We start from the raw sequence: 12811 nt of genomic DNA on the forward strand, positions 1-12811 counted from the left end.
TGGTCTAATATTTACATTTAGCATATAACTGCAACATTATTTTTTCGTTTGTTTTTTTTAAAGACTCGAAAGGACTTGAAATTCAAAGTTTCAGACTTGTGACTTGACTCGGACTTTTACACCAGTGACTTGAGACTCGACTCTGACTTGCCTGACATTACTTGAGACTTGACTTGAGACTTGAGGATAAAGACTTGAGACTTACTTGAGACTTGCAAAACAATGACTTGGTCCCACCTCTGCATAGTACAGTGGTGAGCTGTTCCTATTAGGGGTCTTCACAAACCAAAAATTAAATGAATAAGTCAATAAAAGAAACAAAAATCATACTGTTTGTTGAAGCTGCCGAATACGTCTCAGTGCTGCCTGATGTTGCTGCGACTTGGCAATGTTACGGTGCCGCCGGTGCCTCCTGAGCTGGTTGCTGAGGTGCTGAACACAGTCATTAGTTGCTTGTTGGCGAACTTGGCCCTGGAGGGGAGAGAAGAGGAGAGTTTTGACTTTTAACTGACTGTTTAAGGAAAATAACATTTTTATTTCTAGTTCTCCACACACAAAAACACAAAAAAACACCATCCCATCTTCAACAGTGTCAAATTTATATACGCCACACAAATACAAACAAATTTTCACAAGCAAGTAAATAACAAAAAATGTTTTTTATCAAAAGTTATCAAACTGAGATGAAATGATCTGAGTCTTTCGTGCATAGAACATTTAGCAAAACATGTCAAAACACCTTCACTTTGGTTTCGTCTCCTGTGCTCAAATTGCTGGGGTGTAACAGAGAGAAACAATGATAAGAAAAATGTGAGATGTTTTTGTGTGTGTGCTGTTTGTTGTACAGCAATAATAAATTGTGACATGTCGGTATCTGTGATCTGGTCTAGCGATGTCATGGATTACTTCAGCTGTGAAGGCCTACACAGAGATCCAGCACTTTGACTACATCTTGCTTATTCTACACCATCCTGCAACTTTAACAACTTAAAGACACCAACCCTTATTTGTTCAAGCAATATCTTCACTTGTTTAGTGCCTCACATTTCTTCTCATAACATTCCTGAGTCACTGAAGTTTTCCCTACATTCCTGCAGCTGTGATGTTGTAAGTGAGGACTGTTGCAGCTTGCCCTGAGGGCTAAAGGAGGAACTATTGTATGCTGTGTGTCTATTAACAATGAGGAGGATGGCAGCAGGTGGTGAGTGCAGAAGACAGAAACAGTGGACAACAAATGTACAAATGTGGGTACAAACACGTGGTAAACAACAAAAACAGTGATGTGAAGAAGAATGGAGTCTGATAGGCATGTAAAATTAGTTGCCGATTACAGGAACAGACTTGTCGCAGTGACAAGATCTCCTTGTTGAAACAGGGTGGATGGGGGGACCCTTTTGTAGTCTGGTGATCAGTCTGGTCCTATCCGGTCCATCCGTCTGGGTTGCAGGGGCAGCAGTCTAAGCAGAGACTTTCCTTTCTTCGGCCACTTCTTTCAGCTATTTTACAGGAGGCCGAGGCGTTCCCAAAGCAGCCAAAAGACACCCTCGAGAGTGTTCTGGGTATATGCCAGGGCCTCCTCCTGTTAGGACATGACTGAAATACCTCACCTAGGAGATGCCCAGGAGGCATCCAAGTGAGATGGTCCAAGTATCTCAAATGGCCCTCTCGATGTAGAGTATACATAAACTCCTCCACTTACAGCAGCCACTTGCTCCGAGCCAGGAGTGGAAACTCCACCCTTTTCATCTGAGAACCATCACCTCAGACTTCACATCATAACCGTTTTACACTCAACTACAAACCCAAGCCTCTTCCAATGCAAGATGGAAGTCATGGCTCAATGAAGGCAACAGAACCACATCATCTGCAAAAAGCAAAGATGAACTCCTCAGAGCACCAAACTCACCACCCGCTACACCTCGGCTGTGCCTAGAAATTCTGTATCTTTTTCATTCTTCTCCATAAAAGCAATAAACAGAAGTGGTAGCAGAGAGCAGCTCTGGTGAAATCCCATTCCACTGAGAAAGAGGCTGACTTATCACCAGCCATGTTTATTTTGGGATAGCTCCCAAAAATTAGTTCAATGTTCTATGAAACCAAAACACTCCTCCACAGGACATACTGAGAAATGCAGCCTTCTTGAAGCCCACAAAACACATGCAGACTGGTTCGGCAAGCTCCCACGCACCCTTGGATGTGGTTGAAAGGATAAAGAGCTGAACCATTTACATGCGGAAATTGCAACCGGTTGCAAGTTCTGTCAAAACTCAGGAACAGGACACAGGTCTGGGTGGAAAGTACTCAGGGCTCCCAGTTTCACCAGCAGAAGCTGTTGTTGTAGCCAGTTACTCTGGTCATTGTTTCCAATTGTGGATAATTGAAAAACTTAATAAAAAGCTAAAAATGTGATGAAGGATAATTAACTGATGCTTGATGGTGAGTGAAATCTTTCTTTTGCTCACACAGTTTCCAAAAAATACAAAAGACAGGCAGAAGAAGAGACTCTGACCTTTTGCTGAGATGTGTGTGTCTTTTACGTAGAGATACTGTAAGTGATCGGTGACCTTTGAGGTTTCCTAAGTGAACATGTTGGATCATACAGCTCATTACTGAAAGCCACACTATGTGAACATACTTCCATGGATACAGTCGTCATGTATCACATTCTTGCTAAAACAAGAAAAAAGCCTGTTAATTAAAGTCGTGTCCATTTAATTAATGAATTTTTGTGACAGAGATCCCACTATATGACAGGAGTTCTCTACACAAACAAAAAGGTCCCAAAGGAAACTTTATTAGGGGTTACAAGATGGAACTATACCTCTTGGATTAGAGTGACTCCACACACACAATCCAGTCCTCCTGAATGGGTAAGCAGATGCAGAAACTATAACGTAGCTGTAATCAGCAGCAGTCCTTTTTTATAAACCCAGGTTAAAATCTTCAAGCGCTTTTATGAATTTGTCAAATTTAGGGCTACTACTAAGATCTGTTTGTGTGTTTTAACACCTCATGTGTCTTCTTGCAGCAGCTAATCATGCTTTTTCTCACTTTGAGCTCACAACCATCTTCTTGAAAAGCGGTTACATAACCTCTCCACCATCAATCAGTATTTCAAACCTGCTGCATGCATGAGACACAAACACGTCTAAGTTCTAGGTTTATGCTTGCACAATGGCCTTCCTTAAACTTTACAAATGGCTTGCTCTCCCCAGCTTATGATTTTAAGTGAATTTTGCATCTACTCATTTGGGGTTTGGGGTAAGCTCAGCATTTTTCTACAATATGGCCTGCATTTGTATAGCGCTTTTCTAGTCCTTAAGGACCCCAAAGCGCTTTACATTACATTCAGTCATTCACCCATTCACACACTGGCGATGGCAAGCTACATTGTAGCCACAGCTGCCCTGGGGCGCACCGACAGAGGCGAGGCTGCCGGACACAGGCGCCACCAGGCCCTCTGACCACCACCAGTAGGCAAACATGGGGTTAGTATCTTGCCCAAGGATATTTGGCATGCAGCCAGGAGGCAGCCTGGGATCAAACCACCGACCTTCTGATTGGTGGCTGACCTGCTCTGCCACCTGAGCTATAGCCACCCCACCCCCATTCGCTTCTTCAAATAAAATGTACGTTTTTGAAGTTAGATTCTACAGTGTGTTGTTTTGACGTAGTCAGCCTAGTAGTATGAGCCAATGATTGTAAATGTGAATAAGTGGTTTACACGGCACCATGCTGCTGTGCTCACCGGCAGTACGGGGTCAGCAGGAGAGTGTCCGGTGGCATCTTCGGCCTCATACTTGTAGAAGTCCAGCGGAGCGCAGAAATACCCGGGCTGCACATCAGAGCATTGCCGGCCAATTAGGTGCCTCCTGCAGTCACACTGGCCGGTTTCCATCATGCACCTTTAAGTATCACATACAACAATGTGTAGACAGCCTTTTACTGGTGTTCTTGAAATCTCCTGTCTATTTGTTGTCTGCACAGACCATCAGACTGAATGAGTCACAGCCTCACTTCGTGTCCACTTGATGCTTTTTGCATCTAAACGAAATACTTGCAATTTACAGAATGCTTAGTTCTTAAAAGCAGAACACAGACGATACAAAATCTTTTTACCTGTTGTTGAAGGCTCCTCCAAAGTCACAGTCACAAGGTCTGCAGCCTGCCAGGTCATTACTAAGGCCCCAGTATTCAGGCTGTAGGAGGAACACAAACCTCACAATTAGCTTTTTTCACAGTTCATGTACACTTTTTTTGTACACTGCTGCTTTATCATGAACACTCAAAGCAGGAGTTCTATTTGTAATCGTGCTAGTGATCCATGGCTAATCTGCAGTCAGCAGAGACTGAAGGAGTCACTTGGATGAGTGACAAAAACATTTCTCCCACTGAAAACATTACATCCACATGAACAGAATCAACTTTTTGGGATTTCCTAACCTGGATGGTTGTGCATGCATCAAGATAAACTCCACTCAGTGTTTTATTAGCGCACACACTCTCTGGTCACCTCATCTAATAATATGGATGTTTAGGTTTCCAGGCTGTAAATGAAGGCAGTTTCAACTCTTGCAAAGAGCTCACTGCACTGTATTCTCTGTCATTACACAGGCCAAGTTTACCAAAATAACAGCAAGAAAATAGCGCTATTGAAAGTGTCTTTTTAAACAACAGCCCAGTGCATATAGCCGATTAATGCAATCATGTCGGCCAGTTCAGATTCAGTCCGATTGCTGAATACAAAATTGCTGTGATGACGCACGGTTTAGGTATAGATCCCACACAGAATTTTAAAATATGGCCCCATTAGTTTAACAAGTCAAAGACAAACATCTTCCAGTGCATTATTTAAAGATCCTCACTTTCACCTCCTTATTTTTATTCTTGGACTGCACTGCAATATCTACACAGAGTAGATTTTCATGCATTCAAGGCCTGCTATTGAGCAAACCTGGACATGAGCTTAGGATGAAACCTGAGAGACAGAACAACGACTGTTACTAACCAGACACTGGTTGCAGTAGCGGCCGGTGACATATCTTTTACAGGAGCAGTCCCCACTGATCTGATCACAAGGAGCTCCCATCACGATGATGCCACGAGGATCACAGTTGCAAGCTGATGAATAAAGACACAGAAACATGAATGCACATAAAGATTTGAGATATCTACTTTTGTTCAAACACATTTTGGCGGCAGATGAACACATACGTTGGCAACCCAAAGGGTCATTCTGGCTGAGTCCATAATAACCCTCCTTGCAGTCATCACAGCGCGTCCCCTTCACGTTGACTTTGCAGCGACACTGTCCCGCAATCATTCCCATTTCAAAGTTGGTGTGGGTGTCACACACGCCTCCCTCCAATGACCCCACTGGGTCACAGTCACAGGCTTAAGTGAAGGAATGATGGAGATTGTAGGTAAAAGATGACAGGAATGACAGGAAAATTTTATGTTTCAGAGCAAAATTCCTTTTTTATACTCAGTACTGAATTTCTGTACCAAAGGAGAGAATCAAGGTATGAGAGACTCACAGATACAAACCCGTGGATCTCTAACATCTCTGTTTGGATCTTGGTAGTAGAAAGGTTTACACGTCTCACAGTTGCGTCCCATAGTGTTGTGCAGACAGTCATCACAAACTCCTCCAGTAACATTACCCGTTGCCATATACACTGCCATGTCAAAGTGGCAGTGGTCCGAGTGGCCATTACAGTTACACTCTGCAGAAACAGGCAAAAACAAAATGAGAACAGTTAAAGAGCAATTAGAGCAAACTTATTTTATGTCTTGGGTCACAAAGCAAAACTCTCCCATCTGTCAGTGTAAAGATGTTTAACTAAATGTTTAACAGCTTAACGTAAAAAAGAAGTCCAGTTTTTTTACATGATAAAAAAATGCTGCTGTAGTAATGAAAGAAAGCTGTCAGCAAAAAAATCCATAAATGTTTAAAGTTACGGTAGCAATTATAATAAAAAAAACTTGTCATTGTAAAAAATAAAAATTTACAGTACCAAGTGAAAAAACGGGAACTTTTCTGTGTTTTAACTGTTATTACTTTGGTGTAGTATCAAAGGGAACGGGGGAGGTCTTTACGAGTAGGAAAAACTATAAAAGCTATGACAACACAGTAAAAAGTCAGAAATCGATGCCTTCTATCACATGTCCGAAGCTGTCTAGCTGTCTGGAGGCTTTGGGCTTATCTTTGAAACCCCTGATTTAGAGGAACATGAATACCATTCTGACCACCCTTTTTTTGGGTGGCGTCCTAATAATAATAATGATACCCTAAAAACTATCACATCGCATTAGCTTCTCCCATCTCCTTTAGAGGTGACCTATAAAGTAAATTTCTAGCTTTATATCTTTATTCCTGGACACCAGAGTAGCCCAGCATAGCTACATACAGTGGGGCAAAAAAGTATTTAGTCAGCCACCGATTGTGCAAGTTCCCCCACTTAAAATGATGACAGAGGTCAGTAATTTGCACCAGAGGTACACTTCAACTGTGAGAGACAGAATGTGAAAAAAAAAATCCATGAATTCACATGGTAGGATTTGTAAAGAATTTATTCGTAAATCAGGGTGGAAAATAAGTATTTGGTCAATAACAAAAATACAACTCAATACTTTGTAACATAACCTTTGTTGGCAATAACAGAGGTCAAACGTTTACTATAGGTCTTTACCAGGTTTGCACACACAGTAGCTGGTATTTTGGCCCATTCCTCCATGCAGATCTTCTCGAGAGCAGTGATGTTTTGGGGCTGTTGCCGAGCAACACGGACTTTCAACTCCCGCCACAGATTTTCTATGGGGTTGAGGTCTGGAGACTGGCTAGGCCACTCCAGGACTTTCAAATGCTTCTTACGGAGCCACTCCTTTGTTGCCCGGGCGGTGTGTTTTGGATCATTGTCATGTTGGAAGACCCAGCCTCGTTTCATCTTCAAAGTTCTCACTGATGGAAGGAGGTTTTGGCTCAAAATCTCACGATACATGGCCCCATTCATTCTGTCCTTAACACAGATCAGTCGTCCTGTCCCCTTGGCAGAAAAACAGCCCCATAGCATGATGTTTCCACCCCCATGCTTCACAGTAGGTATGGTGTTCTTGGGATGCAACTCAGTATTCTTCTTCCTCCAAACACGACGAATTGAGTTTATACCAAAAAGTTCTACTTTGGTTTCATCTGACCACATGACATTCTCCCAATCCTCTGCTGTATCATCCATGTGCTCTCTGGCAAACTTCAGACGGGCCTGGACATGCACTGGCTTCAGCAGCGGAACACGTCTGGCACTGCGGGATTTGATTCCCTGCCGTTGTAGTGTGTTACTGATGGTGACCTTTGTTACTTTGGTCCCAGCTCTCTGCAGGTCATTCACCAGGTCCCCCCGTGTGGTTCTGGGATCTTTGCTCACCGTTCTCATGATCATTTTGACCCCACGGGATGAGATCTTGCGTGGAGCCCCAGATCGAGGGAGATTTTCAGTGGTCTTGTATGTCTTCCATTTTCTGATGATTGCTCCCACAGTTGATTTTTTCACACCAAGCTGCTTGCCTATTGTAGATTCACTCTTCCCAGTCTGGTGCAGGTCTACAATACTTTTCCTGGTGTCCTTCGAAAGCTCTTTGGTCTTGGCCATGGCGGAGTTTGGAGTCTGACTGTTTGAGGCTGTGGACAGGTGTCTTTTATACAGATGATGAGTTCAAACAGGTGCCATTCATACAGGTAACGAGTGGGGGACAGAAAAGCTTCTTACAGAAGACGTTACAGGTCTGTGAGAGCCAGAGATTTTCCTTGTTTGAGGTGACCAAATACTTATTTTCCACCCTAATTTACGAATAAATTCTTTACAAATCCTACCATGTGGATTCATGGATTTTTTTTTCACATTCTGTCTCTCACAGTTGAAGTATACCTCTGGTGCAAATTACTGACCTCTGTCATCATTTTAAGTGGGGGAACTTGCACAATCGGTGGCTGACTAAATACTTTTTTGCCCCACTGTACATCTTAATTTATCTTTCTAGCATATATTTATTTTTAATTTAAACCCCCAAAAAGTGTCTCAGTTATCTTGTAAAACAAGAAACGTGAAAATATGTTTTCACTGGTTGACAAAAAGCCCCATTAATCATATTCAGATACTGTCACAGTCACAGAAAGCCGACTTCATCAGCTGACTGCGCTGCTGCTGGTAGTACCAACAAAGGGCTTGTTCTCTATTTCCTTAAATAGTCTAAAGGTTAGAAAAGCACATTTGACAACTATAAAGAAAGAATTTCAGCTACAAATGTTTCCATCTGAATTTTGAAGGAGTGCATATTTGCCCCACCTCTGCAGGTGTGAGGGTTCTCGGCCTCCGCTGGTCTCCACGGCAGGTCATGGTGGAAGTTCCGGCAGCGCTCGCAGTTCAGGCCTTCTGTGTTGTGTTTGCACACACAGCGACCGTGGATCTGAGCACAGCAAGATGAAAGGTGACAAGGATGAAAAGTGACATGGTTAGTATGGGCAGTGCAAATGAGAAGGCTGTGATTTACTGTGCTGCTGTTGATTATTTTAAACAAGAAGATAATTTTCCATTTTCCTTTAGTCTTACAAAGGATATGCTGATAATTACAGATTCAGTGAGTTTTTGGCAGTATCATCCACTAACTGACCATGCCGATCTCCCTGGCGTTGACCCCCGGCACAGGAGCGCACTCTGAAGCATGTCCGTAACAGAAGCAGCTCCCTCGCACTACCAGCTCATAGATAGCGTAGTAATATTTCTGCAGGACTTCAGGGCGTCGGTCCAGAAGGTCATCTCCCAGAGTGTTGAGCTTTGTGAAGTTAATGCGCAGGTTGGTGATGCGCAAAAGATCTGCAAAGGAAATGTTTTTTAAAAAGTCAGCCAGATTTGCAAGATAAACAACATTAAAAAACGAGGCTGACAGTTCATTAATATGCACATTTTTTCCTTGACATTTTCTACATTTTTTTTCTGCATTAACCTGGAGTGTGATGAGACAGTAAATGTTAGAATTGTACTGATTGATGATGAATTCTGATGAAAAATAAGACGAATTTGTAAAGTACTGTACAATATTTACACCTGGTATTAACATGTAATCTATATCTAAATGTATTATCTGAAAAGGGTACCCAAACGACAGGTCTTTGTGTTTACCTAAAGCTCTTCATTCATACTTTAAACATGCAGGTAATTCTGCATGTTTGGTTTAACAGAATTTAATGCCAGATGCCATTCCTGACACAACTCCAAAGGGATTTGTCTCCTCCCTACAAACCCTTTATATTTACCAGTGGTGTTATTTTACTGTGCAGTAACAGTGCTGGTTACTAAACCACCAAAGACTGTGTGAAACATTTGGGTATGGTTCCTGGGTAGAATGACAAGTTCTTTGAAACAGTGGACAATGGTGGGAAAATGAGGGAGAGGTGTGGCCTAAACATCAGCAATGTCTGTCCAACCTCTACTATATCAAAAGGGCTTTGCACACAGTGGATACGTTGCCATAGGTGCGACTGCTAGGTAACAAAACAGAGTGTTCCCAACACCAGTTTGTACTGTTTGCTAGTTTTTGTTTGGGATGAATGCGTGTCAGTGAGGTCAGTGATGGTTCACACAATCCATTTATCTCTGGTTAAGATTTCATCAAAGTCAAAACATAATTATGTCCAAATGTGGCTCTTTTGATGCAACTCCATTCTAAGTGCAAAGTTTTCTGTGAACATCAGTATGACTTTTTCATTATCCAGACGACTCAGCTAAACAAATATCAGAGACAGGAAGCATTTGAAGCTTTTATTTGCAGCAGGAGCTTGGTAGAATACAGAATTTTAAAAATGCGGTGTCTTATTTCATAAGGAATAAGGTTCGGCATTTTCTGTATGAAATTCCTCATGCATACAATCTCTCTATGGGGAACATATATGAGAATACTATATGCATTTAATGAATGAAAAGTGTTCACAGACCTTGAATATCTAAGCTGTAGGGGTCTTTCACTGGAATGGCAGGATCCAGCACTTTATAAATAACCTTAAATAAAAGAAGAGATGTTTTCATTAGACTGCAGTATTAAGGAAATTCTATAAATATTCAACAAATGTTAAACAAAAATTTGCACAAAATGGAAAATATGCAATGACTGGTCACATATACCTTGATATCTTCCAACTGCGCTTATAAAGTTCGAGTCATATTTTTTAACCACTCAGTGTGCTTTAAAGAAACACGCTATGTTTATATGGTAAATGTTGTTATACAGTGCTTTTCTACCCTGAGCATTCAAAGCACTTTGTCTTTTTTCTATGCTCTTTCTATCTAACATTCACACACATTCACACTCTGAAGGATGCATTGAAGAGCAACTTGGGGTTTGTATCTTGCCCAAAGACCTTTGCAGACTGGTGGGATCGAACCGCCAACCTTTTGATTAGCAGATGACCTGCTCCACCACGTGAGCGAGGTCTAACCAGTAGTGCATTTCCTCACTTATTTCCAGAAACACAAACCAAGCATTTAAGCAAATGCTGGGTTTTATTGTGAAATGACCACATGATTTCAAATAAAATAATGGCCTGATATTACATGAAGAGTGGGAGACACCCCTTTTTTTTTTTTTGCAAGATTCTCATCTTCCTTAAATGTGCTATGGTGCTATATGCAGAAAATTACATGGGCCATGGTTCAGATGAAATCAGATGGCAGTTGCTTGCTGATCAAGTGTGATTCCTGACAAACTTTAGGAGTGAGTTGTTTTGGTTGCAATTTAAAGCATGTAAAAGGTGTATTTGTCCTCTCCAGGGACCCTTAGCATTTAAACATACTGCAAACTGTTAGCACCAAATGCATGTTATATTATTTTAGAAGAAATCATAAGACCTTCACTTGAGTTGTCAGATCGTGCCCTTCATCCAAAACATTGTATTTTTCTGCATTAATGTTGAGCTACAAACATATTACAGATATAAATGACGTTTGGGTAGATGGTGTAAAGTGGTAAGGGCCAAACTGACATGCTCTTTCATTACCATGAACACATACGACAGTTTCCAGCAAATGTTGCCCTGTGAAGCAGGCTGAAAATATCCCACTATAAACGTGTCATTTAACCTACTTTGCTGAAAACTCCATAGTGCTAAGCTGCTCTAAAAGATTAGAGTTGCAGTACTTTGCAGAATTCTTGAGCCACCACTCATTCCTTTATACTTTACTTCCAAGCAGCCAGATCTTTTTTGTAATTTTTTAAAGAGACAATTGTTCTTCAGGCTTTCTGAAAGTTCCTTTCTTTTCTTTTTGTGCATTTCATTCATTTTCAGTGGAGTCATTGTACATGACCATTTTCACAGGAGCATTTTTTTGTTTTTTTAAACCACTAAACACTGACCTAAGAATCATTCAAACACAAAAGGGAACCGAAATCAAGGAATAAAACAGTGTTTTTTCTATACATAACAAAAAACTTAACAAACAACACATATTAAATCTTTCGATACTTTGTTACAAGCAGCAATTAACACACAAAGCTATGAAAAATTCCAAATAGGTCAAGTAAAGGACAAAATCAGTGGTAGGGCTAAAAAACATTATCTACAGCAGATGAACAGCATCTGAAAGTCTTATCCTTAAGAAATAGAGAGAAAAAAATCCAGCAAAGACCTGATACAAGACCTGAGAGATACAATCAGCCCTAGCTCATTCATTTAGTTGATGCTTAGTTGATACTAGTCACTGATTTCCTCAGAAATGGTCTCAGTGGAAGGGTGGCTGTCAAAAGGCCAATCATAAAGAAGGCAAACAGAGAAGAAAAGATGAGGTATGCCAAATTCCATAACATCTGGACTGAAAATCAGTGGGAACAAGTCTCATGTGGTGATTATCTACAACCAATAGAATCTCTGTCATGGAACAAAAGGTAGCCAAAACAGAGCTTTGGAATGCCCGTCAAGAAATAATACTCAGCTCTTTGCCTCGTACACCATATTTCTACTTGCACGTTTGAATAAATCGCTGTGCTGCCTACTGTGCATTTTCCTATATATAGGAATATAAAGAAAGTACTTTTGTATAAATTACATTGAGTCCTTAAGTGGGCTTAAATCTAAAAGATGCAGAAAGGTTAACAAAGAGCAAAAGTGCTGAACTTTGTTTCTTCTTCTTCTTCATGCCTCTTTACTACTACAGGTACTTTTTAAACTTTTTACCTCTCCATTAGTGGAGGGTTCGATGTCAGAGTAGCGTTCCTCACAGATGATGTCATTGATATGGTGCAAGCCATTGGCAGGAATGCTGGGGAAGGTTCTGGTACAGTTGGAGGCATAGTAGCGGTAGGGACGCCATGTTCGGCCAAAGTCAGCTGAACGCTCAATGACCAGAGCTGCAGGTCGGAAAGTCTGAGGAGACAGAGTACGAAAGATTTATCTGAACCTTTCATTTGCTGTACACACAGATAAAGGATTTCTGCCTGATGGAATGCAGCCACCACACTTCTCAGTGTACATAACAAACACACACCTGAAGAATTATGTCCTTTGACGTGCTTAAACACATACAGTATTGCACATCCAACAGAGGTATACAACACATGGAGCTACCCACACATGAAAGAAAAGTGCATGTACCTTAAACTTCATGATGAGATGTGTAAAGTGGAATTCAGCCTCCAGGTTCAGTCTGATGCTGACACTCTCCTGGCCTGTGGAGAAAATAACTGTTGATGAATGTCGATTGACTGTTGCAGACCTTTACCTTTTTTCTTTTCAGATTTCCCTCATTCGAGAAATACCAGAGTCCTG

At 41.3% G+C, this 12811-nt stretch overlaps 1 protein-coding gene across 2 annotated transcripts in view; it reads right to left on the minus strand.

Annotated features, from left to right (window-relative positions):
• The window catches only part of lamb2l (laminin, beta 2-like), a 71803-nt gene that overhangs the window by 19480 nt on the left and 39512 nt on the right, over positions 1-12811 (minus strand). For both annotated transcript variants that reach the window (XM_085392998.1, XM_085392997.1), the window contains exons 5-15: positions 12638-12711; positions 12221-12409; positions 9989-10052; positions 8668-8870; positions 8343-8463; positions 5538-5726; positions 5215-5394; positions 5009-5121; positions 4120-4199; positions 3749-3905; positions 331-471 (exon numbers count right to left, since the gene is read on the minus strand). In XM_085392998.1, the coding sequence (XP_085249124.1) occupies positions 331-471; positions 3749-3905; positions 4120-4199; positions 5009-5121; positions 5215-5394; positions 5538-5726; positions 8343-8463; positions 8668-8870; positions 9989-10052; positions 12221-12409; positions 12638-12711 (1511 nt within the window). The remainder of the gene's footprint in view (positions 1-330; positions 472-3748; positions 3906-4119; positions 4200-5008; positions 5122-5214; positions 5395-5537; positions 5727-8342; positions 8464-8667; positions 8871-9988; positions 10053-12220; positions 12410-12637; positions 12712-12811) is intronic.

This window comes from Rhamphochromis longiceps, linkage group LG20 (assembly GCF_057381845.1).
Source record: "Rhamphochromis longiceps isolate RC_006_pf linkage group LG20, R_longiceps_female_GT1.1, whole genome shotgun sequence".
In the NCBI taxonomy this organism is placed as follows: Eukaryota; Metazoa; Chordata; class Actinopteri; order Cichliformes; family Cichlidae; genus Rhamphochromis; species Rhamphochromis longiceps.